At 46.6% G+C, this 25,014-nt stretch overlaps 1 protein-coding gene across 24 annotated transcripts in view; it reads left to right on the top strand.

Annotated features, from left to right (window-relative positions):
• The first annotated feature begins 213 nt into the window (after positions 1-213).
• Positions 214-25,014, top strand: part of LOC119453297 (ubiquitin carboxyl-terminal hydrolase 36) — a 67,156-nt gene continuing 42,355 nt past the window's right edge. For 2 of the 24 annotated variants that reach the window (XM_037715327.2, XM_049667738.1), the window contains exons 1-16: positions 214-372; positions 4,072-4,244; positions 5,057-5,225; positions 6,054-6,359; positions 6,922-7,032; positions 8,638-8,749; positions 9,858-9,925; positions 10,860-10,930; positions 11,666-11,826; positions 12,152-12,245; positions 13,365-13,490; positions 14,409-14,507; positions 15,403-15,472; positions 17,659-18,828; positions 21,702-21,994; positions 23,619-23,744. In XM_037715327.2, the coding sequence (XP_037571255.2) occupies positions 4,164-4,244; positions 5,057-5,225; positions 6,054-6,359; positions 6,922-7,032; positions 8,638-8,749; positions 9,858-9,925; positions 10,860-10,930; positions 11,666-11,826; positions 12,152-12,245; positions 13,365-13,490; positions 14,409-14,507; positions 15,403-15,472; positions 17,659-18,828; positions 21,702-21,994; positions 23,619-23,744 (3,057 nt within the window). In that variant the 5' untranslated portion in view covers positions 214-372; positions 4,072-4,163. Of the gene's footprint in view, positions 373-2,093; positions 2,116-2,259; positions 2,410-4,071; positions 4,245-5,056; positions 5,226-6,053; positions 6,360-6,921; positions 7,033-8,637; positions 8,750-9,857; positions 9,926-10,859; positions 10,931-11,665; positions 11,827-12,151; positions 12,246-13,364; positions 13,491-14,408; positions 14,508-15,402; positions 15,473-17,658; positions 18,829-21,701; positions 21,995-23,618; positions 23,745-25,014 lie in introns of those variants that run through there. The other 22 variants (XM_049667720.1, XM_049667736.1, XM_049667729.1 and 19 more) reach the window with 18 other exon arrangements.

Genomic DNA, 25,014 nt, shown 5'->3' on the forward strand with positions numbered 1-25,014 from the left:
GCCTTTATTTCGAACTTCTTTGCTACGACTGATTTGTATAGTACGGTTTGTTTGTGGTGTGCCCAAACTAGTGCTGCGTAGATGGCCCCATTCGTGTTTTCGCTTGGCTGCTCGCTGGTAACGTGTTTTTACCTAAATCAAATCTTCGCGCCAATTTTCGGTTTGCCGACCGCCGCGCCATCTCTGGAGCGGCGAACGACTCACTCTTTGTCCTAGGTGGCGCGGCGGTCCTTTGTGTGCGTTTCGGCCCGTTCCTGAACGCACTGTCCCCGTTTAAATAAAAAAAATAATAATATCGTAGTGGTGACCGACCGTGTAGTGACGCCGGCGACGGATACTTGTTGACCATGACACACGACGTGGCTGTCACAGGTAAGTCTCGTTCTTCTATCGTCTGCCGAAAGGACCCGATCGCAGTTTGCCGCCCGCCGGTGATGCTAGTGCAGCTGACGCGAGAGGCGAAACTTAGGCCTAAAAACCCGCTGCCTCTCGGAGCGGCACGGCCACAGCGATTCGTGCCGTGCGCCGGGGTTTTCTTTCGCGACCCTTGGCGCCGGTGACGCTGGAAGCGACCGAAGTTCGCCTCGGGTCAAAACCCCCTTCGTAAACGAGCCTGCACGTGCGTCGTGGGGGTAACGCGTTGGCGACTGTGTGTCTGGCGGGCGCGGAGCGCTGCTGTAGGTGACCGAGGTTCGCTTCGCGCGCAACTGCTTCAAAGTGCGCCGCCGGGCGACGTCGCCCCATGTGCCCCTGCCGCTGGCCGGCACGCTAGGCCTATTTTGACGTGTGCCCCGCGTTTACACGCAGCGGTGTGGTCTTATTTCAAAGTGCAAGCACATGCTGAGCGATATTTTACGCGTTGCACGAAGCCCACCTCGCGAAACGAGATCCGTCCAGTATTCGAGCAGTTTCGGCTGTTGTTGACGGTAGTGCTGTACCTACCATGCCGTGTAATCTGCGTCAGAGCCGGCGTTGTAGATGCGGGAACCGAAAAAAAACTACGCGAGGTAGCCAGTTGCGTTGCCCGCCGACGGTTTTTGACGTGCGCGAGGCCGTGCGCTTCGTTTCCGCCGCAGGCTTGCGACATTTAACTAACACAAGTGTGGAGGCGGCGATAAAAAACAAACGTGGTTATCACCGCACCAACGCGCCGTTTGGTCGCAGCCCGCCTCGCATATCGCCCGGTTGTGCGCTGTCGCTTGTGTGCGAGAATCCTATCGCGGATCTGTTTAGACACATATAAAGGCTACATGTATGTAAATTGAGTAGTTACAAAGACCCGAGTTTGATACAGAGCGCGGAGTAGTCTCACCGAATTGATTAGTTCTGTCGCCATTGCCGACCTCGTGTTGTTCGTTTTGCGAAATAGCTCCGATTGTTCTCTTCGTTGGACATTTGAGTTATATTTTATAACGCTCGTTTCCCTTGATTGTGTAAGCCTAGAGACGCTTTCTTTGTGACCGCAAACCCGCGTTTTGAATCTTATCGCTCGGCGCATTCCGATAGCTGCGGATAAGTTTACATCGCGGCGACGTCATACAAAGTAGTACCGGTAGTACTTCTGCATCCAGTTGAATCTTTTATATATATATATTTTTTTTTCATGCGGTTCGTTATTAAGCGAAACAGTAATAGTCAGGAGACGAAAAAGTCGTGCGGCTTGATCGGCCGGCCGGCAAAAATAAAAATTAAAAATGCTATCCACACGCGGCGCAAAAAAAAAAAAAAAAAAAAAAAAAATCGATCGGTGGTGACGCGTTGCAAGCCCGCCTATTTTAAATCCACGTGACTCGAATGCGTGTTTGTTTTTCTGTTCTTTTTTTTTTTTTCGTAGCATCGGCGCTAGCTTTCGTCGAAACTGGTTCGTTCTCGCACCTAACGTCAGTATTCGATGCAGTATTGAGAATACCTTTGTTGAATGCATCATACTTCAACTTTCGTTAAAAAATTTCTTCTTGCGTGGCGCTCGCATTAACGGAGAGCGTTGAGAAAAAATCCGCCCGATTCGTTGGTGGCTGCTTCGCTGGTGTTGTTCTTCGCCTTGCCCAAGAAAACGCGAGACGGTAGCAGACGATTTTTAGCAGACGCATCGGGAAAACAAGACATCGCCGACTGGTGTGTGCCCAATTATAAGCCTCTGTTGCGTTTTAAAACTATTACAGATAACGAGGGGTTGGAGTAAAAGCGAAAACGAAACGTGGCGCTACCGATTGTGAGCGGATACGTTGCTGTTTTTGGGTTCTCGGAGGAGCACGCAGCTGTGGCCGAAGGCTTTCTGCCTTGGCGCCACTCCAACGGATCGCGGCGGACCGCAGACGCGAATCGCCTTTGCCGCAACTTGTGTGTACCGTGAAAGATGAAAGAGCATTTTCCGAATTTGGCCGCACCTCCCTCTTGCGCGATTTGAAGGTGCATATCTTTTCAGTAGCGCCATCTCGTGTTGGCGTAGAAGTGCTTGGTAAACGAGTGTGTGTGTTTGTGTGTCTTGCACTTCTGACGGCGTAGTAGTGTTTCTTACAACCGGAGGGAAGTCTGACGCAAGTTGTTATGGGAGCTGCAAATCGTGGCGGTTCAGCCAGGGTCAAGGAGGCTTAAAATAAAGTTTTCTGTAGTGGCCTGCCCCCGTAGTTTTTTGCCAGCAGAGGCGAAGCCAGCACTTGGCCTACTTCACCCCTGAAAAGAGTGCCGCGATTGCTGGAGACCAGTCACAGTTCCACGGCTTTTGCACTGTTAGTGTAATTGATTGGCTAATTGTAAAATAAGTGCTCGTTGTTTCAGCCTTTCAGCCGTGATATTTCTCAGCCGTGATATTTCTCAGCCTGTGGCTGAGAAATATCATGATCTCCCACACAATTTGCCAGGACGGTCAGGTTTCATCCCAAAACCAGTTACGCAGAGACACGTTGAGCAGTGTCTGTACGACTAAATTGGCCGTCTTAATGCGGCTGGATGTGAGAAAAAAACTCTTCCAGTTCTGCTCTATGTGCTAACGTTATTCAATTCCTCTAAAAAGATGGTGGCATCCCGGCACCACATTTAAGGCATCATCTCCACTCCAGAAATCTTTACAACCTCCTTGGCCGTCATGGGATTGATGACGAATCCACCTAAACGTTGTCCTTCTGGCTTCAGACGGCTTTGGGGCTTGGCAAATAGGTGTTGTTCCAAAACATAGCTTCTGTGATGTGTTTCCAGTGCTGCAATTACTTTCTGCTCGTGCAGTTAGCCAAAGCATAGCCTTTGAGATCTTTTTCTGTTACTCGGAGGCAACCATCGCTGGGGTGTAGACTTGGACACCACCCCTTGACGACTCTCAAAGCAATATTTGCGCTGCAATTCACTATGCTTGTACATTCGTGCAGATCCTTATTGCCTTCTGCATTTAGGAAAATATTATTGCTTTGAAATTTAGGCAAATAAAGGCAGATAAACTATAGCGAATAAAACCCGAACACATGAAGCCACATGAAATGACGATGAGACAAACCCACATACCATCGTTCTCGTGGTAGTTGAATTATCACAGCGCTAGAGCTTACACTAGTAATTTTTGGAGGAAAGTGTGGAAAATAAAGAGACGCCACAGAACAGAAGCCCGCAAGAGGACCTTAGTTGGTTCAGATATTTTCTGCATGAACTGTAAACTTAAAAGTGCTCTGTTTGTTTTTGTTGCCTGATGGCGCCATATTATACAGGCTTATTGTAGAGGCTTATGCATTTTTATTTAAAGGCATTTCAACTGTTTTGGGGTGCATGACAGAAACCTGTCTGGGATTTTAATGATGGTTATCCTGAAGGATACAGGGACTCTTATTTGCCATATTTGAGTGTACCAGTGCTTCGAGTTGTTATTCGAATCAGCCTTGCTTAGAAATCTGCTAGCCTCCTGGTTAGCTCAGGTGGTAGATTGGAAGGCGTTGGTCCCTAGTTCGATCCGCGGACTGGGATGAATTTTTCAACTGCGAAGCCTTCGTTCTGAGAAACCTGTCTTGGGGACTCCTTTGTGGTTTCATGTTATTCTCAAGTGGATGACAATTTTTTTCTCTTTTCATGTTCTTCTCCATGTTTCAGCGGCCCAGACATTGGGAAGAAGTCTAGTCAGCACCTTTTGTAGGTTCTAAGAATTTCCCGTGCCCCCTGTCGCCACAAGCTCTGCGGGAAAGATGCCGCAAGAAAGTTTGAAGATGATCAGCAACTCCATAAGCCTGGGGCTTGGCCGTAGCCCACTGGGTCTCAACCAACAGGTGTGTGCAAATCAACAAATTGTGAATTTGATGTGTCACCGTGGAGGTATTTGTGCCAAGGATAACACAGACGCTGCAAATTAGAACATGTTATCCAGCAATGAAGTAGTGCAATAAAGCTGGCACTTAAGGAGAAAAATGTTTTGCCCACTGTCCCGACATATCTGCAAATACCACCAAGTTCACATTTAGCATACATGAGGGGCAGTGTCAAGGCAACTGTGTGTGAAGTTTACTGCATGTGGATCAAACACAACTTTCATTAAAAAATTATTTTAGCAAGTGCTAAAAAGTGAGAAGTGTGTGCTTGAAGTGAACCTACATGGGTGGTAATAACAGCACCAAAGGGCAGTTTTAGGCAGAATGTGAAAAAAAAGAACAAAAAAAAAACATGTAAATTGAAGAAGTGGGAAATGTATCTGATAGAAGTAATGAGACGTTCCTGCTCCTTAGTGTGTAATAATAGCTCTTGGGCTTGTTTCAGTTTAGCCTGATTTGGAATTTCCAGCATAATATTTGAGTGTGACTTAGAAGCACATTCATTCCAAGAAACTTTCTATTTATTTGTTAAAGCTTGAATTTGTTTTAGCCTTGGGCCGGCACATCGTCTGTAGTTTGCTAATGATCTGGACATTTATTCCGACAGCGCAAGAACTTGCACTTTTGTGCAGACGTGTTAGTAATGTCCATGTGTAATGAAGTCTTCTGACTTTGTTCAGGTGATAAACGTGGCAGCCACAAATGACACTGTTTTATGTTGAGGCTGCACCCTGACAGCAGCCGCACTCAAACACAATTTTTTTTTGATGCAGGTCGCTGGCGGTTCGCGGTCGTCGGTGCTTCTGTCTCGCATCGACTTTGAGCCGTGCGACGGCGGAGGCAAGCTCTCGACCGAGGCACTGCGGGCAAAGTACGCGCCGCTCTCCCCGTCGCCGGTACACAATGGCCAGCTGAGCAAGAACAACTCCCTGCACAAGCTCGGTAAGCATGTCGGAGCTCTCTAATTGTTGTGTTACCATTCTTTCAGCGGGCTGGGATATTTTGTGTCTAGAGGAGGGGGGGGGGGGGACGTTTGTCACCTGCAATCCTTGAAAAAGAGACTTGTGTGCAAAGGTGGAAGGCAATCATCGGAGCATGAAGCAAGGAAGCACCGCATGCTTGGAGGGCAAGAATATTTTGAGCCGTGCTACCAAATTACACTTTTACAACACCGGAAGGCCACTCTGCAAGATGATGCTCTTTTCTGATGAAACCAGAAAGGGCTTAAAAACAAAAAGATGGGTGGCAACTGCTGCTTTGAAGTTGCCTCACCAGATCTCTGTGACGACATGGATTTCGACCGCGTCTACTCAGGCCCAGTAACTTTTTTTTTTCCGTTGGAGCCAAAGGCTGAATTTGGCAAAATTGAAAAACGTTTGCCGAGCTACACCCGCCCAAATATGAGAAAATACTTCGAAATTTTTGACGTCGCTGTGATGTACAGGTGGTATAATTCCCGCTTGAAAAAAAAAAGGGAAATTAGTTTGACCTTCATCAACATTTCCATTAATCAACATTCTGACAAAATTATAGAAAGGCGTTTCGAAAGAATACCTTATCAGTCTAAACTAATTTGGTGTTCCTCTGAAGTGTTTCTCACCGTCATCCTATTCCCATCAGCACCAACCCAGGCTGATGATGACGTTGCCATGGTTATGAGCAGTAGGCGAAAATGAAAGAATGTACATGAGCAAAAAGTATTGTTGCGTTGTTTGTACTGGTCCAGTTCTGAATGTGTTTTTTGATGTGCTTCTCTGGCGATTCTACCAGGAGGCAAGTCGATGGTGAACGGCGCCTCCATGACGAACGGCGTGGGTGGCGGCGGAGACGCCATGAACGGCGGCGTAAACAAGGTGGCGCGCCGGGACGACGGGGGCGAGGACGGCATCCCGGAGCCGCGGGTGCGGCTGCACTCGTCCGACGCGATCTGGCTGGACTGGCGGGAGCAGCGGCGCATAGGCGCGGGCCTCGTCAACATGGGCAACACTTGCTTCATGAACACGGTCATCCAGTGCCTGACCTACTGCCCACCCTTGGCCAACTACCTCCTGCACCAGGACGACCACTGCACCAAGTGTAAGCGTACACACCCGTTGGCTGTTGGTGGCGTGCTGGACTGCCAGCAGCTTTTGCGCAGTGTAGGGCGGTGGCACGTTCCATCACCCAACGTCCACGCTATGGTGTCGCCGTATTACATACCTGTCGACTCACCCAAATTTCTCGCTGAGTTTACGAGTTTTGGCTCGTTTTGCGATTTCAAGAACGTTGAATGCTGTTTTACGAGAAATATCAGTCTCCAGACGAGAATTCTAGCTTACGCGCCGATTTTGTGCAATATGTAAAGGAAGGCTACAGACTTCTTTTATAAACAAAGGCAGACTGATGTAGTAAGCATGTGTTTGGTGTTTTCTCGATACATTTGATAATTCAACATTTGGGTAATTCTATTGTTTTTTATTTTTGGCCTTGTGAAGTCTGGAATAATGAGGTTTTACTGCCTAGTAGTCAAGGTCCTTCGTGCAGGAGGAACATATTGCTGCCTGTGAAAGCAGGCTCTTTTCTTCTTTTTTCACCTTTTCAAGTGTTGAACAGTGACAGTCTTTTCTAGTGTTGATGACCAGTGGTCTCGGTTTTGCAGGCAAGACAATGAACTTCTGCATGATGTGTGAACTTCAGAGGCACATGAAGCGGGCCCTGGAAAAGTCTGGAGACACCATCAAGCCTCTGTACATATACCAGCGGCTCAAAGGTATGTTGCTGGACATCTTGCTGCTCTTGGATGACAGGACAGAGTTAGGTGCAAAAAAAAAAAAAAAAAATTGCTAGAGGGAAGGAACTCTGACACTAGGGTACGCTTCATGTATGGCACAAAAATTATGGACCACACATGCATTTGCCTAAAATTAGTTCTGCCTGCCTTCAGATGACTTGCGTGACTGCAACTTGATAATGTTTTACAAAACGTTTCGTTGTAAATGCATTAGTTCACTGTGGTTAACACACGAAACATGTTTAACAATGCCGTTTTCAACTTTATGCATGAGCTCGTCATGGCATTGTAGATTTCGATGGCATCGGCTCAGATTCGGTTAGACTGAACTCGGCAAATTTCAAGAACATTTACTTCAGGATACAAGACCCAAATATGAGAAAATATTTGATATCCAAGATGTCACACAGACGAACGGATGTTGGTGTGTTGGTGTAAAGTTCAGAAAACGGAACTTCAGCCTTCAGTTACTCTTCTGTGGTAATCAATCTATTACTGCGAAATTACGAAAAATGAGTTCTCAGAAAGAATTTATCAGATTAAACTGATTTAGCATTTTCTTTATACAGTGGAATCTCGTTGACACGATCTTCACAGTGTGGGGATGTACGACTCTCACGCGTCCCCTGATGTGGTTTTCCCCGCATAGCTTGTGTCTCCTGTAATCCGGCTTCTCTGCATTGCTAAGCGCCGGAGGCAGTCGGCGTGGATGTTACGAGAGAGGGCGCGAGGGTTGCGCTGCTAACGCCACCTGACGGCGGGGTTACGCGGGCGCAAAAGGGAGAAGGTTGTTCCTCTTGGCTTGAGGGTCGGCGAGCAGCACGCACGGCCTGTTAATAATGTCGACTTTCGCCTAGGCGAAATCTCGCCGAAGTGGAACGTTTCAGAATACGGCCCTAGGCGATAGTGTCGTAGCATGGGGGAACATATTCGCTCGCTAACCGGTCGCGGTGAGTTGGACTTCTTTGATTTGTTGCGCGCCCATGTGAATGTTCTATGGGTAGTAATTCGGGTAGCATGCATTAGTGTATGAAAGGTGCAATAAATGCCTTTTTGATTGTTTGCACTATTGTGTTGTTGTTGCTTTGTCCCAAGAGCACGTGTGAGACCCCACAACGGGAACCGGAAAATAAAGCATATTGTCACGAGTCAACGCGAACAAGAGACAACACGTTGAACAAGATGGCGGAACAGCTTTAGAATCGCCAGAACAAAGACGTCTTCTTTGTCTTCGAATTACCCTGTCCTACCACTTGGAGCCAGTTAAAGCACATATTGTCATCGTCGTTTAAATGTCTACATAGAGTACGCGTCAGTATCATCCGAAAATCTTATCATTCAACTTATTATTCAACGAGATCGTATTATCGGAAAAAAAAGATGCGTATCATCCTGAAAAATGTGTTACGCAGAATCGTATCAACGAGGTTCCACTGTAGTGTCTTTTCGGGTTGCTGTGTGCTGATGCCAAGGGAAGCTTGTCACCTGTTTTGAAAGTGCTTTGTGCAGAAGCAATGTGTGCAATTGATTGTTGGTCGGGGAACGTGATCGACATTTTGTTTTCTTCTCGTTCTTGTCAACCAGCCATAGCGAAGCACTTTCAGTTCGGACAACAGGAGGACGCCCATGAGTTCCTCCGCTACGTCGTTGACAACCTCTGGAAGGCAGCACTAGCCAATTACGAGGGCGGCCTCAAGTGAGTCTCTCAGTGCTTTATTTCTCTTTTTTTTTTCACTTGGCCACGTGCAGTTCCACTTGTCTACATTTTCTGCATGGGCTTTCATGATGTCGCACAACATAAAACAACAAATACAATGAAATGAATGACAAGATGGGAAACCAAGGGGCTCGATTTTTGTTAATCACGGCCATGTAAAAGCCAAGGAAAGTATAAAGGAAATTAGCTGTGGTTTAAATTGAAAGGTAGAAAAATAATGAGGGAAAGGGAAAATGAAAGTGGAGGAAAAGATATTGCCGTCGGCGGAATGTGATCCCATAACCTCCGCTTTACGATAGGATGGATAGGTGAGCTAGTTGGTATTGCTTTGCTGTATCGAAACTTGGAGCACAGCAAAAAAATATAGACGAGGAACAGGTATTTGTGTCTTTTGCCTGTTCCTTGTCTATATTATTTACCAGTGCTTTAGGTTTCTATACTCTGGATTATGTGTTGTTTGCACTACCAATTGTGCTGCGGCTACAGCTATCAGTCCGGCCGCTATCTTGGGTATTTATGTGTGCTAGATCAAAACCTGCGAGTTCTAGCCAGCACAACTCTGAAGTATTTCTCCTGTGCTTTCCTTGGCTTCATTGTCTGTTGGCTTCGTGTAGTTTGCGCGCCACAGATGAATTCTTAAAGATCTGTGAGTCCAGGCTTCAACGTAGTCATGCAAGCTCAGTGGCATTGGCGTTTTGCTTATGAACATCAGGCCGCAGGTTTGATTCGTAGTTGCATTGGCGATATTCTGAAAATGTTTGTGCAAATCCCAGACCTGACCATGGTCTGGGATTCGCGCCATAACTATCAACCATCATAAGCACACGCCGTCTATTTAGATGTTTCTTTAAGGATGCTTATAAGAAAATAAACAATTATCAGCCCTGCAACTTTGCCACGGTTATTTCAATAGTACATATTAGTACTTGTTTATAACCAATTTAGCGAGAGTGAAGTTCCCTTGCAGTTGGTCTTTAGCCTGTAGCTGTCATAGGATGTACGAATCACCGGTCGTTCATGCGAGATGTTTGTTTGTTTGTCTGTTGTCGCAGAGGGCAAAAATGTGTCGTCCTTAATTCTTTTACAGGCTGGACCCTGCGAGCAAAGAAACAACAGTTGTGAATGAGATCTTTGGCGGGTATCATAGGAGTCAAGGTAAGGGGACTTTGTGTGTGTGTTGCATGCGTGTCGTTAGGTGACTGTGGTGGCCGGTAGGTTGTTGGATTCTCACATCCGGATCTAGCCTTATAAATTGTCGTTGCCTGCCCTACGTGAGATGTCTATATCCCTTGGAATGAATCGCCTCATTTCACTGCTTTGTGCACCAGCCAGGGTTTTCTAAGGTGTTGAAAAGGTGGCGCGAGATTTGGTTTGCCTAAATAAAATTTGGTTCGGAAAAAGTTTTGCCCGTCGGTCTTGGACCATACCTTTGGAAGTCTTGTGATGATGGTAAAAGGATGACCAGAGGGGAACCCACTTTGAGCGAGTTTATTCTGACAATTTCCTGAAGCAAGTGAAATTGTCAATGGAAAAGTGTCTCTGAAAGAGTCACCATGGTCTAAAAAACAGTGGGTGTTGCTTGTGACCTTGTGCTGTTCCAAGTTTGCTGCCGCTTGTGTTGTGTCTAAAGTGTGTGTGTGTCCCACAAAAGGCGTGCACTCGGGACAAGCTGTAAAGCAAAATGAGTGCCTACTTACCCCACCAACGTTGTTCGTGTCCGCGGGGTTTCTTGTGAATTACGGAGTTAACAGATTGGTATGCATGGATTGCATTTTGCGGTAATCAAAATTTGCTTGACTGCGCTACGCACACTAGTACGCAACAATCCCTGAGAATCGTAGCGTCTTCTTAAGTTGAGGGCCCATGCTGTACTCTGCTCAGTGGAGTGGAGGATCCTTTCAGAAAGTGGGGGGCGGGGGGGGGGGGGGGTCTGTCTGTATCGAAGTAGATGGATATGCAGGGGGTTCCTTGATGCCTGAATAGCCCCTGCCGCGTTGTTATGGGAACCATTTTAGAAGTTTGCTGAGGTGGCTTCTAAGACAGTCGCATGACTGATGTATTGCTTTCTTTATCTGTCTTATCTTGCCAGTGATTTGCATGAAATGCAAGGAGAAGAGCAACACGTACGACCACTTCATGGATCTCATCCTAGACATCAAGGTGAGCTGATGCCCTTGATGCCGTTTTTTTTTTTCGAAAATTGTAGGATGTGTCCATTATTGAAAGAGCATCACTTTGTGAGCCTTTTTGCAACCTTAAGGTTTTAAATGCTTCTCGTATAAGTGGTGTGATTGGCAAACATGCCCATCCTTGCATCCTCTTTTTTTTTTTTTTTCTGCCTGCTGTGCTCAAAGCTCCGCTCACTGCTGGGCTCACTGCTGGGCTCAAAAGCTGTGCTACCGTACTTGCATAAAATGATGCCTGTCACGCTCTCAGCCCATGATTGCATTAATGTTTAGTATTTATGGCCTCCGAGATGGGTATGCGAAAGGTTGTGCGCTCAACTTATAGACCTCGGCCAAAACAAATTACATAGCTGAAATTGTTTTATAAATGTCCAATAAAAAAAAAAAAATAGGTGAGAGAGAATGGGATTCAATACCAGTATCACACGTAGCACAATAAATGAACATGTATTTACAGAATATTTACAAGATATCGCAGAGTTGTCCGTGTGGTGCGATAGTCTAGCCCAGAAATTCCGCCGTCGCCTTCTTCATCGCATTGAGGAGCGTCGTCATAATCGTGGTCACGGCACTGTTACACTATTCTTTGGGAAGGGGAGAGACTGCCCATTTGTCTGCCTGTCGTAGCAGTAACTGTAAACTGTTCCAGAACTTGAGCGCTTGATTTCAGCCTTTGGATCGAAACATTTTGTTACTCCCCAAACTCCAGAATGCCTCCAGCTTGGAAACGGCCCTGGAGAAGTTTGTGGAGCCGGAGCTCCTGCAGAACGACAACGCCTACAAGTGTCCTCGCTGCAACATCAAAGTGATGGCGCAGAAGCGGTTCACGGTCCACAGGGCGCCCAACGTAGCCACCTTCCAGTTCAAAAGGTGGGTGGGCTTCTTTTGTATCCATTCCCTGTCAGCCTGCTGTTTATTTATGGTTCATTTTACTGTAGAACACACGCAAAAGTTAATAGTGCAGTGGCTGCTCATTGCTATGTACGATATATTGTTAAAACGGGTAGTGTCGTAAGGGGGTTGGACTGTATGGCCCTTGAATTTTAGGCTGCAGAAGTGGTCAGCCATCTGTTAAACCGTTCGTCCTGCAATTCGTTAATGTTGCTAGTACGTGGCTGTCTGCCTGTATTGCGCAGTAAAAAGCGCGTGCTCAGCGAATGCAGTGTTGAAAGGTAAACATGCCCTTGCCTTGCAGGTTTGACGCCAACCGGATGTTTGGAGGCAAAATCACGAAGCACGTGAGCTACCCCGAGCACCTTGAGCTGCGGCCGTACATGTCGGATAAGCATGTGAGTGTCCCCATTCTCGACAACAGGTTTAGATCGAGCCTGACTGCTCACTTCGGCGATGTCACATGCTTTCATGTCAACTTTCATGCCGAGGATGTGTTTTTCTTTTTTTTCTCTTTGTATTTCGTCAAAAAACTGACGTGTTTCCTGAAAGTGTTGTAATCTGCCATGTTTGTACCACACCCCCCCCCTTTGTAAAGCCTGCTTTGGGCCTTGAGGGTAACATTAAGAATAAGTGTTACTGTTCCTATTCAGGTTTTAGTTGTTTTCTTGCTAAAAATTGGGTGCGTGATCGATTTCTACTTTGTTTAGGAGCTCTAGCGTCACTTTTAAGTGCGGGGCACATTAGGGGCCTGGGCTGTCGGCGTCTAATGTGTCACGTCGTCACGCTCAGAAAACACAAGTGCAAAACAGTGCCAAAACATGCCAATACCAGCTCAAAACCGGGTAAAATTAAACTAACTAGATTCAGAATAATGTAAAATATAGGAGTACTCATGAATTAATTGAATTAAGAGAAATTAGTTAAAATCGCTTCTAACCATCATCAGCAAAGGCTTTGGCTCCATGTGCGTGGCGGTTTCCCACCAGTTGTGTCTTAGCACAAGTGTCAAAACGGATGGATTGCTATACACAAGATAAACACAGGATAAAACAAGATAAACACAAGGGAAACACCGGCGAATCACTGCTCCGCACTTCCCCAGCTTTCACGTTGATTGGAACTGCATTTTTCTACTTCAGTTTTCTGCTTTAAACTAATAAAAAGTGTGCGTGCATTCAATTCGGGGGCCTGTTAAAATCGGGGCAAATAGTACTGCCTGATGAATCATCGGTGTGTATTGGTGTTTTTTCTGCCTCTTGTTTAATTCGACTCACCGGATAATTCAGCCGATTTGGTCAGTCCCGCCAGGGTCGATAAATGGGTTGTGACTAATGATTTCCTCATCGACGCGGACACTCAATCTCTCAATCTGGCCCCACGTGAGCATTGTATAAATCATTGTTTCAAACATAATGTTGATGGCCAAGTGCAGTTTCAGAGTCCCTTGGCTGACGTCTTCCTAGGGTAGCCAGATGTTGGTCCTGGTTATGTGACCACGTTTTAATGCTCCGCAGGGTGATCCGGTTACGTACCGGCTCAATGCCGTGCTGGTGCACCTGGGTGCCAGCTGCAACTCGGGACACTACTTCTGCTTCGTGCGAAACTCCAACGGAAACTGGTACTGCATGGACGATTCCCGGGTAAGTGTGCCGCGCTTTCCGATTGCACTAAAAAAAAAAAAGAGACTGCACCTACTCAAATACGGAGGTCGGCTATGAAAATGGGTCGACTCGTGTGATCGGTGTATTTGTCTTGAGGCCACCTTTATTGAGGCAAAAGCCTTAGATGGCTCATGGGTCGAAAATTTTACCATCCGGCGTTATGGCACCAAAGTTGATGGTGCCGCCATTGATGGTTGAACCCGCAACCTTTGGTGGGAGTCAAATCCACGTGCTTTGGTGTTAATTAAGGCACAGGTAATTAAGATAAAATTAAGACATGTACCTACAACCTTTGGAGGGAGAAAACAAGTGATTGGAAATGAATAAATGTTTAATGAATGTCTCGTGAGCACGCAGGCTTTCGACTTCATCCTCTTAAGCGTATGCTAACTTGACTGTCAACTTACTTCATGCAACACAGAAAAAGTTACGGGAAGGGCCTACTGTGTTGTCATTTCGCTTGCGGTGGTGTTTGTGTCTTTTTGAAGTGTCTGGTGGGCTTCGGAAGTTTTTTTTTTTTTTTTTTTTTTTTTTTTTTTTTTAAATGCAACAAGCAGTCGGATGCAAATTTATAGCTGTAACGTAAAATTCTTGTGACGAAAACGGTGTGGATTAGAGAGTAAGTTGGGGTAGCCGATATTTTAGTCGACATTGAAGGGGCCCTCTAGACATTTGCGGGCATAGCCTGGTATCAACTGGTGGATGAGAGGGGTAATCGGATATTGCTGGGAGAGGACTTTGGCCTGCAGTGGACAACATAAACTGGCTTTTGATGACGGATTTGTTGTTTTGCAATGGGCATTTCGTTCACCCTACTAGAAGTTTTAAGGAATGCCTGTGCAAGCTCTCTCCGTATAAAATTTATTTTCTGCCTTTTTATATTTGGTTTGTCTGTAGGTGCACCAAGTGAGCTTGGGGCAGGTACTGAACCAGCAGGCATACGTCCTCTTCTACGTCCGGACACCGCCGGAGTCGCAGGAGAACCACATTGTCAAGGTAAGCGGCGCCACCTGGTAGTGGCAATTTCCAGAATTTCTAGACTTTGAGGCACATTGTACGTTATGCATGCAGTTATGCATGTATGTGATGAGCTTTTGTATCGCAGCCCAGGCCATTTTGGTTTGGATTTTCATATTTACCCAATTCCACTGCACGCCTTTTTTGCTGAGGATACGGGTTTCGAAAGTTCTATCTGCATTAAAGTCGAATACGAAACCAAAGTTGCATTCGAGAGATTTGGAAACAGCGTACTGGCATCACCATTGTTATCAAATGTATGGTAGTAACAGAACTTGTTTTCGCGTAGGTTGGCGTTGCCAAAGATGCGCCACTTTCATTATGAAAGCTCGTTCAAAACATAAGATACTTTATGGGCTATGTTAGTGGTGGCAGAGTCGTGTCGGTTTTTGGCGTTCCGGGGCTTGCACGCATTGCATAATGAACTCTCAAAATGGGTAAGTCAAGGTGTAGGCAACCATTCCTCTTGTGATTGTTGTGGAAGTCATTCAAGAAGTACGAAATATCAAACGTAGTGGACCACATGAAGGATGATGCGTGGTCCATAGGCAGCGATAGAGGGCACAACAATGTATATTGAAGTGTGAATAAATATACATTCTGAGAAGGTAAACTCTGCAATTAAAAATTGGTTCACATTAGATTTGGGTTCACATGACATTTTTTTTGCATGTCGCATTCGGGTGCTTTCAAGAATTGGGTAAATGCGGTTGACTGGATTAAAAAAAAAAAAGCCTTGGATGCGCTTTTGTGATTTTCAACAAAACATTTCCTCTATGCTGAAAATAAATTCTGTTGCATTTGCTACAAGATGCACGGAGGCATACAAGACTAATCCCGATTGGTCTTTGTTTTCTTTCCCCTGCTCCAACAGAAGTCAAACTCCGCGGCCGCCTTGTGCAGCCGGAATGCTACTCCCGAGCCGCTCCGAAATGGGCAACTCTGTAAGTCTGCCATCGGTCCTTTATCGACCCGAAGTCGACGTGCTGCTTTTCACATGTTCCTGTCTTTCTGTACATTACTCCTGGCTCTACGAACCGCTCATGTAGGGGACGTTGCATTGAAGCAGTGAAACAGTCATAGCATAGAGCTCACATGCTATCATTATTAGGTTTGATTGCCAGCCGTATCTGTAGCATCAGTCCGTGAGTGTTCGAAATGGTTGGACTTTCTGCTGCTTGCATGATGGAACTAGTCGAGTGTGTGTTTGCAAACACACACTCGGTGGGGACAGTGTTTTGCAGCCGAGGTGACGTTTTCTACGACCTGCATTGTTTCGCAGATGTGATGCTGCGTTTTATGCCTCCTGTAGTGACGGACTGTAATAAAACATTAAAGTGGCTCGTGCAATTCCGGCCCAAGCTATAGTATTCTCAGACTTTTCCCGGACAAATCTTTTAGTATACTTTTGTGTTGCATTGTGTATTGACCAGGCGTCTCAAACCCATGTCCTGCATGCTGCCTGTGAAGCGCGGGTTTTGCCGTCTACCAGGCCCTGTCAACAGCCTGAACCAATCAAACCGATCTCAGGCAGTCACATTTTATCACAATTTAGCCCGATCAGGGTTGAATTATGCAATCCAGTTTGGTTCCTTTGAGCAACCTGCGAAACGAAGCCATTCTCATCGAGAAATTTGATTCTGACCTGGCTCGATTACAATAGAAAATTCCTCGTTTTGCTGAGGTCTCGCTGTTTTTACCTTGAACATTTTTTAGTGTGGCCTGTGTAAAGGTGTGCATAATACTGACAACTGTGTAAATCAAAGTGGCAGGCATGTGTGACTCTAATGGCTAAATAGATAGCTCGATCGTGGCCAAATTTAAAACAAACGTGGCGTTTCACTGCACATCCAATGTAATGCAGTGTTTGGGTGCATTAGTTGTCTCTTACGTCCACAATAATAAGGAAGCAAAGATGGTGTTGATTTTGTTGTAATGGAACAGTAGTGCTTTCTGCCATCGTAATGGTAAAACGCAGCATGTGCTACGTTTGCTGTGTTTTGCCTCTACCGTGAGTGATAAATGTTTACTTTCCGTTACAGCAAAATAAACATTTTTTTTTTGTCTGGAGTTGGTGTGGACGATGGGTTCTGGACATAACAAACAAGTAATGCACCTAAACGTGATGTTGGATTGCGCACTGCAGACTTTCACCTCTGCGCAAAATCTGAGCACAAATGAATCGGTGGTTCTACCGGAAGGGTTGCGTACAACTGCAGCTGGGATCTATGCAACATTCAGTATTCGTGCTGCCCATTGCGAGATGCGAGTTTGAGACCCCTGGTATAGACTTGTGTAATAGCCACGCCATTGAGTAGAAATTAACGGAGAATGATTTGGCCATTGTATTTATTGTGCATGTGTGCACCAACGCAAGCTTCGTTAGTAGGCCGAGCAATGAATCCAGCTTGCCACCATTTGACGCTAAATCCACAGCCGTTTGCTGTTGGTGCATCTTGTGTTCACCCGTGTCATCTGAATAAGCTGGCCCTTAGAGCTAGCGGTCTAGGATAGTTTTGTTATGTGGAGATGGAATATGCGAAACTAGCGTGAAGAAGTTGCTAGCTAAAGAGAGACTGCATTTTTAATGGCCACAACTAAATTTTTTGTGCAAGATTTTGCAAGATGATGTGACTAATACACTGGTCTATTTGGTAATTAGCAAAAAAAAAAAAAATGCAAGTGCAAAAGCTTGTCCTGTGTTTTGAAGTTTTACTTCGTTATAATAGCACCACTTGGGGAAGTGAAACGTTGTTGATGAGTTTTGACTTAATGGTTCACTTATTGCGAACACTCAGGGACATCTGATGACACCCAGATAGCATTTTCATAAAGATTTGTTAATTGTCATTTTCTGAGAAAATAAATATTGTGTTTGGTAGCCTGTGTCAGCGGAGCTCTGTTTTGCCAAGCTTTTGCACCATGCAGAAGTGTTCTTTATTGATGCAAACTTTGTAGATGTGCAGTGTTTTGGGGTTGCGTGCAAGTGTGCGGGATAGAAGGTGTGAAAAATTTTGAGTTGTGAAGTGTTGTGCTGCATTCGGTGAGGCAGCTGTGTGAGGAGGTGGCGGGGGTTGCGTGTGCCGTGCGGGCGAGTGGTCTTGATGCCGAGGTCGTTGGCTCATTGCAGCCGTGGCCACGGAGAGGAGCACCCCGCAGAGGCCGAAGCAGCCCCCGCCCAGGTCTCCCTCATCGCCTGCGGCCGTATCCGTGGCCGGAACCACTGCTGCAGCCACGTCGTCGTCGTCGTCGTCATCATTGCCTAACACGGCCCACCCATCACCCCACCGGACGGCAGCTCCGTCGTCCTCAACCTCAACGCCGCTTCCTGCTAATCGTCCGAAGATTGCCTTTGGAATTGGCACATCGTCTTCGTCCACTGCAGTGTTATCTTCCCCGTCAACGTCGCAGCGAAGTGCCGGTCCGCCGAAACCTCCTGCTCCAGTGATACTTCCGAAGCCTGCGGAAAAGCCGGTTGAGAGGCCCGTGGATAAGCCGCTCGCGCCGCTCGCACTGGGTGACATGAGCCTGGTTCCCTACGCGGGAGACTCGTCGGATGCCTCGGACAGTGACAGGACTGACGGGACCATCGATCGGCGGAAAAGCCTGGTCCCTCAGACGCATGCTCCGGAGACTCCCAGGGCCAAGGGTTCATCAACGTGGCAAGTGTCGGACGTTAACCTCCTCTCTCCAGCCGTCTCGGTGGAGTCTAGCACGACGAGCGTCAACTCCACGACGGACTGGAACGTGACGGACAAGGAGCGGCCCTATGAGGCGCGCAAGCCGGTCGCCGAGGAGTTTCCGGGCTGGACCGTGGAGCCGTCGTCGTCGGCAGCCGCCGCACCCGAGGCAGGGGAGACGTCATCGCTGCCGGGGAGTTCTAGGGACGTGGCTCCAAAGCGTGTCGAAAAGGGAGAGGCGGAGAAGCCGGCCGCAGTCGCGGGGGTCGACGCCGCGGAGGACAAAGAACAGCAGCTGCGGCCCTTTCTTGGCGACGGACGCGTTGGCGTCGTCGATACCCCCGAGACTCAACCTTCTGGTGACGGTGCGCGAGGCGGTGACGCGCTGCCTCCAGCGAGTGAACTTGCCGCGGGTGACGACGGTGCGGCGGCGACAGTCGACGAGCCCCCAGTGCGGCCTGTTGTGCCTCCGCCGAACTCGACGCCGCCGGCTCCCGTCGCCAACGGATGTGTGAGGGCAGTGTCGGCCGACACAGACGACAGCAGTGATTCGCATGAGTGGGTTGAACGGACAAAGGAAACGTTAGCTGCCGAACGGCGCCACTCTGCAAGCAGCAAAGGTAAAGAAACAGGTGGCTTAAGGTATTTTGCTGCTGGGAACGATTTGCAGTAATTCACAATGTTTACAGTGTGCACACACAGCATAGGTGATGCCCCCCATTCATTCGGGTTTCCTGAAAAGCATGTGCGGAATAACAAACTTTTCTTTGATGCCCATTTTTTTTTTTCTTTAGATCCTGCATGTTTCTCTGAGACTCGTGTAGGGTGAGTGTGGAGCGGTTGTATAGTGCATAGTTTGTGAAAAGTGGAGCAGTTTCGTAGCACGACACCACCGAAATCGCCAGAGCCCGGCTCGCAAAACCCTTTTGCATAACGACCGCCTGCGATTGGTCATTGGCCACCGCTTTGGTCTTGCTATTGTGGTGCCATCTGCGATTGGCCATTGCCGCGGCGATTGCCTCGTCGTGCCACTTAGTGAATCGCTAGTGGTAGCTGCCAAAACAGTGGCCAAGGAGGAAAATGCCCCTAGTGTAAGAGGAGTCGCTAACACGGGCTAGGGTTTTCCTCGTGCTTTGCGGTCTTGGTGAGAGGTCAGCTGAAGCTGTGGTCAGCTTCGCTTGCGTAGTGAACCCTGGCAACGTGGGTTATTGCAGAACCTGCTTGCTGTTTTAGCCAGTGGCTGACGAAATGCCCCATTGGCAGCGGCTGGATTGTGAGGAGTTGCGTGCCCAAGCTAGGAACACTTTTTGTTGCGCAAGCTGCTTACTCGTTTGAAACTGCTATTGGCATGGTTTCCTTCTCTCTGGGGAGCTCTCTCGAGTGTGTGGTGAGGTGTGAAGTTCCCTGCAAAAGAACTACTATAGGGAACGCTGGTGCTGCGATCATTCAGCTAACCTGGGAATGATGAGTGTAGTACTAGATGGATTTGCCTAACCCTCGTGCTTGTGGCTTGAGAAGTCCTTGCGGCATAATTTGTTACGAATATCTTTCAAAATTTCTTAGCAGTTGTAGTTTTCTGAGCTCACGAAGATAACGGGTAAGTTTCTGTGCGCATGTGTAATCGTGAATTGTCGCAGTTGCGACACTGTATCTCGTTGAAGATGACAAACCTGCGAAGTCACAAGGCCGTTTGAAAGCCAGAAGGACGGAGCTTAGGCAAATCCTTGTGCTACCAGCCAATGTTCCCACGCCAGCCGAACCCAACTATGCTTGTCTCTCGTAAACATTGGTGCCAGTGTTGCCTCTAGTGATTTTTATGGGAAACTCGCTCCATGGTGTAGAGCACCCGTCTTGTCACCTCTGAGTTTTTTGGTTATTTATGGAGTTCATCTATTGTGAATTGCAAGATGCACTTAGTGGCATAAAGTGAGGGATCTATTGTATTCAAGCTACACACATTACACACTCATTAGTTGGGATGAACAGTATGTGAAGTTTTTTGTTGTTGTTGTTTATTTTTTAAAGCATATGTGAGTATACGGAGAGCTTATAGTTTTATAGTGTTTATGATCCAATTCTTCTGCAATTTGAATACTACACATATTTGTGAAAGCAGGACCTTTGCGTTGCCTCCTTTCCCGTCTGCATCGTGTGCTAATGTAGTTTTTTACTGGCGGAATCAACGCTTGGTGTAGTGACTGTTAAAGAATGAAGGGAATTGGAGGAAAGGAATCCATCCAGAGTACAAGTCATGGAGATGGGCTATCTGATCGTGAACATTGGGGGGGGGGGGGGGGGGCACTAAGACCTCTCCTACCTATCACTGGAGCACTCATCACCAGGGGCTTCAGTCATCATGACTGAAAAGGAGGAATTGTTGTTCACTCGTATGTGTAGTACGGACCTGTGAAGGCAACCCTTTGTTTTCTTTTTAAAACTCTGTGCTCCTATTGAGTGTACAGCAATTTTTTATCTTTCCAAAAGCTTTTCATCCGCCTTGCGAATTTTCGAGAAATTTCTTCGTGGCACTGCATAGAGTCCTGCATGAGTTGAAGAGGTTGAGCATAAAGCAACAGTTGCTGAACAGCTACAGTCATCCTCAAAAGTTTAGGGATTGCAGGATCTGCAAAATCATTAACTGGTAGGAAATACCATCGTGTTCATGAATATAGTATGAAGCTGGAATTCCACGCAACAGCTTTCCCCCCCCCCTTTTTTTTTTCTTGAATCGCGCAGTTCATTGACTTTTGATGCTGGCTGTACATAAAGTCAGTGCCTAAGGAGCATGTGCACAATACTTTACAGGTTGCTGTACTTTGGATAACACTGAACCGCTTATTTATGTGTGCAAATGCATCAGGGGTGTGCGAATATTTAATTCTTTTGAATAATAAATCTAATAATGTCCTGTTCGATTTGGCTTTCGAAGCACGCTATTTTGCTCAAAGAGCCGGAAGTTTTCTTCAAACACTCGAGAGAGAGCCCTGGGTATTCGAGCAAACTGCTAATTTGTATCTAATCCTCCATATCTGCTTTTAACAATGCTTCATAATGTGCAGTGTAATGAAACTTTCTAACATTGTAAATATACGAAATCATGAACATCGTTAGTGGAACATACAACTTTTCTTCGAAAACTGTTCAGAAAGTGTCCAATATTGGATTGGATTTGCTTCTGGGACTATCTGATTCGTGTTCGATTCACTCTCATAAGTTACTAATCGCACACCCCTAATGTACATGCATTCATGGTTTTTGGAAGTATTTATGTTGTCCACCTACTTTGTTACTGCCTGACGTTTTGTTTGCTCTTGAAGTTTCAACGAGCTGGGAAATCCTGGAATGCTCGGAAATCTGCTGCTTCCTCCTCATCGCTGAGGAGTGATGCCCTGTGGAGGTGTGGCCAAGCTCTGTGCTGGTTTGGCCGCGCCTTTGAGAGTTCTTGCGCGCCGTGATGGAATTCATCGTTAACAGTCTGTTTCATCTTGCGCAGCCACAGTTCACCAGTGGGATGCGCGGCCAAATATGAATGGCTCCAAGGATGGTTCGTCGTCGTCCTACTGGAACGGCAGCAATGGTGCCAAGAAGCAGACGGACATCGTTGGCTACCTCCAGAACAACGGCTCCCGGCAGTACGGCTTCGCCGTGAACGGCTGGGGCCGCGGCTCGGGAGGCGGCTACCACAACAGCTACGGCAGCGACCGCGGTGGCGGCAACTTCTACCGGGACAAGCGGAAATACTACGATGACTACGATAGTTACGACGATGAGTACGACAAGGGCAAGGTGCGTGGTGTTTTTATCAAGCAAGGTAGTCTTGGTGTCGTGTTCCTTTTAAAAAAGTATGAGACACGTGGTAGGTCCGATGTAGGATGTGTTTTGCCTACAGTTGCATCTGTCAGGCTTTCGACAGGTGTCTTTACTAGTGTGTTCCAGAAGTTGAATGAGCCAACTTTCAGATGCATTTAGGCACCGTGTAATACCATGTATATTCTGGTTTACACTTTGATTATGCTACAAGGTGGGTATGCAGCATGTAGCTGGTTGTGCAAGCCTTAGGTTGCTTCGGTAGGATCGGTTAATTAACTGATTGGTGTTAATATACCAAAACAAAGCAGAGATGTGAGATGGGGCAATGAGAGGTTTCAGATTGATTTAGACCACCAATGCTTCTTTAACAAGCACCCATATCTTCGTACCCAGGCGTTCTTGCATTGTACCCTCCCGCCCCATCGTAGCTTGGTCACTGTGGCTAAGAATTGAACCTGGAACCTCACTGTCAGCCTTAGAACACAGTAGCTCCTGAGCTACAGCAGTGAGCTGCTTTCATAGGTGCTGCCGTTTTAGCAAGCGCTTGCGAGTCTGAGTTTTCAAAACTTTGCTCAAAGAATTGAACCTGGAACCTCACTGTCAGCCTTAGAACACAGTAGCTCCTGAGCTACGGCAGTGAGCTGCTTTCATAGGTGCTGCCGTTTTAGCTAGCGCTTGCGAGTCTGAGTTTTCAAAACTTTGCTCAAAGAATTGAACCTGGAACCTCACTGTCAGCCTTAGAACACAGTAGCTCCTGAGCTACGGCAGTGAGCTGCTTTCATAGGTGCTGCTGTTTTAGCAAGCGCTTGCGAGTCTGAGTTTTCAAAACTTTGCTCAAATTTTTCTCGTTAAATAAGTGCTGTGGTCTGATTTAGTGCTCTGAGTCGCCCCATTCCATTCAGAAAAAGGAAGTTGTAGTTGGTCACCTCAAAGTATGGAACTACTATGACAGCGATCTGGCAATGTCCATCATAGCTTAGCTATGACTTTGTCGCTTCGCTGTGAATGCTGCTAGGCTATTGATAGCTGGTGCGTTATTGTATGCAGCAGGACTTGCACATTTACTTTAGCAGCATCGCTTGCAGAAAAGAAATGGCGTCATTCAGGGGATCTTCATTGTACTGCAGGCTACATCTCTTTTTCATTGGTAACCATTCTATTACTATTGCTGACCATCGGCTACCTCCCTCTATGCGTTGCATGACGTGCCAAACTTCTCTTTAATCTCGCCTTACCGTATTTTAAAGCTGAGCCTGTTGATTTTCTTTCCATCACTAATTGTGCAATCCTTGACTCCTTTCAAGCTTCATGGCTATTTTGCCATGCTTTGGCCCTGAGTACTGCTGTGATCAGTGTTGTACACACACTCCACAATTATGAAAGGGAACAAACACTTCATCTCGGTTCAAACAGCAATTCTTGCAAACGTGCAAGTCAGAACTATCATGTTCTGTTGAATCCTGCTCATGAAACGTTTCCTCATTGCAAGCACACAAGGAAAATTACATGCTTTGAACACAAATGCGGTGTTCACTTTCATATTGGCAGAGAGCACCATGGATAGCTTCTTGTTTCTCACGCTATCACTTTTCTCTTTCAGCAAAAGCGCAAGAGCAACGGTTTCAATCCGCACTCGGGGTCGCACTACCGCAACGGCTCGAACCCTTTCCAGCAGACGCAGAACTTTAGGAACCAGCAGGGTGGCGGCCACCGGTTCCACAACCAGGTTAGTCATAGTTTTCCCCACCCAACAAACGGACCACCACTGTATCGCCACCAATAAGGGCACGACTGCAAAGCAACAACACAGAGCGCCTTTTGGACGTAATTTTGCCATGGTGTCTGCTCGTTCACAAGGCTTTAAATGTTACTGTTTGGAGGCATTACGAGATGTAGAGGGTGTGGTTACACCCTTTTGTCACATAAGTAATCTTTATTGGCATCTAACCTCTTAAGAAAAGTTTGAGCCTTTGGGAGCTTATATTGTCCGCAAACAATAATAATAATCTATCTTGTGTGCCTTTCTTTTCTTTTACGCTGTACGCCCGGTAATTCTAGTCACGAACGACATGCGCATTATCAGTGTGACATATCATTCTTGACAGTAATGAGCACTGAGTTTTCAAGATATGAAACACAAGCAAAACAGATGGTGATTACTTTTTAAGGGACAAGATGGGCTCAAAAGGGTGCAAACTTTTTTAGAATGTGGGAACAATCACACAGTTAAATTACACCATTTGGGGTGTAAGTTTTGCACATTCGATTGCATTTACAGGGTGCAAAGGTTATTATTACTCCCTTTCATTACCAAGGAGCAAATATTGTCAGTCGTGCATACAGTTCGCACAATGCCAATTGCATTTGCAAGGTGTTTACCTTGGTGTACCCTGTGAAAACAGCTTCTTATTCAAATAACAGCCTGCGTGGCCTCCTTTTCGAAAGTGCCACGCTTCTTGGAGCCTGTGCTGGCAGTGCACTGTTCTTTCTGATTGTCTGACTATAGTGTACAAATAGTAACAAGATGAACAGCTAGCATGCAATACAGTCTAACCTCAATACGGTGAGCACGAATATAATGCCTAATCGGGTGTGATGAAGTAAATCTAAGTTTGGGTGTTCATGCTTTATTTTAGTGGAGTATTGCCCTGCTGTCGCGAAACGGAAAGTGCAGGATCCAACAGAGTATCGGTTTAGCGAAGCAAGTTTTTGTCTGCAGATGGTGTTCTGGCATCAAAACATGCCAAGTACACTCGCCTTCGCTGACCAATTTTTCAGGCGCATGTTTTTTCGGACATGCGCATTTGTTCGGACTTCCCGTCCGGCACCACCGTTCACCCATAGAGCCAATATATAGCGGCAACCAAAACCAATAGTGACTATGTTTTCATCCCCATTGGTTGTGATGAGCAGTAGTTTCGTTTTTGTTCTGTGCAATGTGTGTACGCAATGTCAAATATCGGAAGCTGGCAAAGACGAAGAGCGATCTACTGTTG

This window comes from Dermacentor silvarum, chromosome 5, assembly GCF_013339745.2.
Source record: "Dermacentor silvarum isolate Dsil-2018 chromosome 5, BIME_Dsil_1.4, whole genome shotgun sequence".
In the NCBI taxonomy this organism is placed as follows: Eukaryota; Metazoa; Arthropoda; class Arachnida; order Ixodida; family Ixodidae; genus Dermacentor; species Dermacentor silvarum.